Here is a 1,225-nt window from a genome sequence, read left to right on the forward strand (position 1 = left end):
GCACACAAGTGCACACACATCTGCCACACACGCACAGGGTGATCGGACATGCTCTCTGTGTCATTGGCCGCTATTTCATCCAGCTTGCTCCTGTTTATATATACATCCGACATTAAATACGACAGTTTAGGACACCATGAGTCTTATATATGCATACGACATTAAATCCGACAGTATATGACACCACGAGTCTGACGGAAGGGACAGCCCTGTTTACGGTCGGACATACTATGTGGTCACAAGCCCTATGGTGTGGATTTAATATACGACATTATATGTGAGGTATAGTATGACACTGACCGTGTCGCAAATATCAGTACCTTGTGCCCATGCGGAAGGTGGCGTATAGAAACTGTACGTCTGCCAAATACAGTAAACTATTAACGATTGTAAGCCTCCTCCGAACATCAAGGCTGTTCGCAGTCAGCCTGTTTAAATACCGCCGAGTCAGGGCAATAATCAAGTTGCTTCTAAATACCACAACTCAGACATCAGCCGGAACGCGTAAACACTTGAAGTTGGGTGACCTTCCCAGATATCAATCTACGAACTACTTTATGCGCCAAACACGACCAACTCGATGTAAAGCTGCACCTTAAATACATATTTAGGGCCGTTTGGCCCCCAACCTGGCTCATATACTCGAGAATTGGGTCTCATTCATCGCCGCACAGAATTGAACCACGCACCCACATACAATGAATAAGATTTTCTCTGCAACTATTCTATCAAACAATTACGACCGACTCGACACACGACTGCACCTGAAATATACATTTGGGGCCTTTTGCACCCAACCTACCTCACCCAGCGCAGATATGGGACATTCAAGAACTGGGTCTCATTCACCACAGCACAGACCCGAGCCCAGGCACCTATACACTGTGGGGTGGGTTTCTCTACTAGACATTTATCCAGGAGTGTCCCCAGGAACTGTTGAGCCGTGTCCGTTCCTTCCTTGACTTTGGACAGAATATGCGCCACCTCCTTTTCGGAGGGAGGGCCGTGTCCAAGCTTTATGTCCTGTTTTTGTATGAATTTGTGCGAGGGAAGAAAGGACCACCTCAAGATGTTAGTTTCATCGATGATCCATATATATATATATATATATATATGTGTGTGAGCTCAATTCGATAATCGCCAAAGTGTATTGCTACCACACTTTCCATCGTTTTAGTTCGGTCTCAAGTCCGCATATTAATCGTAATCTGCTCAACTGCAACAC

General features: G+C 45.5%; 1 protein-coding gene across 1 annotated transcript; it reads right to left on the bottom strand.

Moving 5' to 3' along the window:
- Positions 1 to 798: 798 nt before the first annotated feature.
- Positions 799 to 1,023, bottom strand: SARC_16615 (hypothetical protein; the record flags this gene model as incomplete). The annotated part of the gene is made up of 1 exon (XM_014289282.1): positions 799 to 1,023. A coding segment is annotated over one exon (225 nt), but the record flags the coding sequence as incomplete, so codon positions are not given.
- Between the last annotated feature and the right edge of the window lie 202 nt (positions 1,024 to 1,225).

The sequence above is a fragment of the Sphaeroforma arctica genome, assembly GCF_001186125.1.
Source record: "Sphaeroforma arctica JP610 unplaced genomic scaffold supercont1.8501, whole genome shotgun sequence".
In the NCBI taxonomy this organism is placed as follows: Eukaryota; class Ichthyosporea; order Ichthyophonida; genus Sphaeroforma; species Sphaeroforma arctica.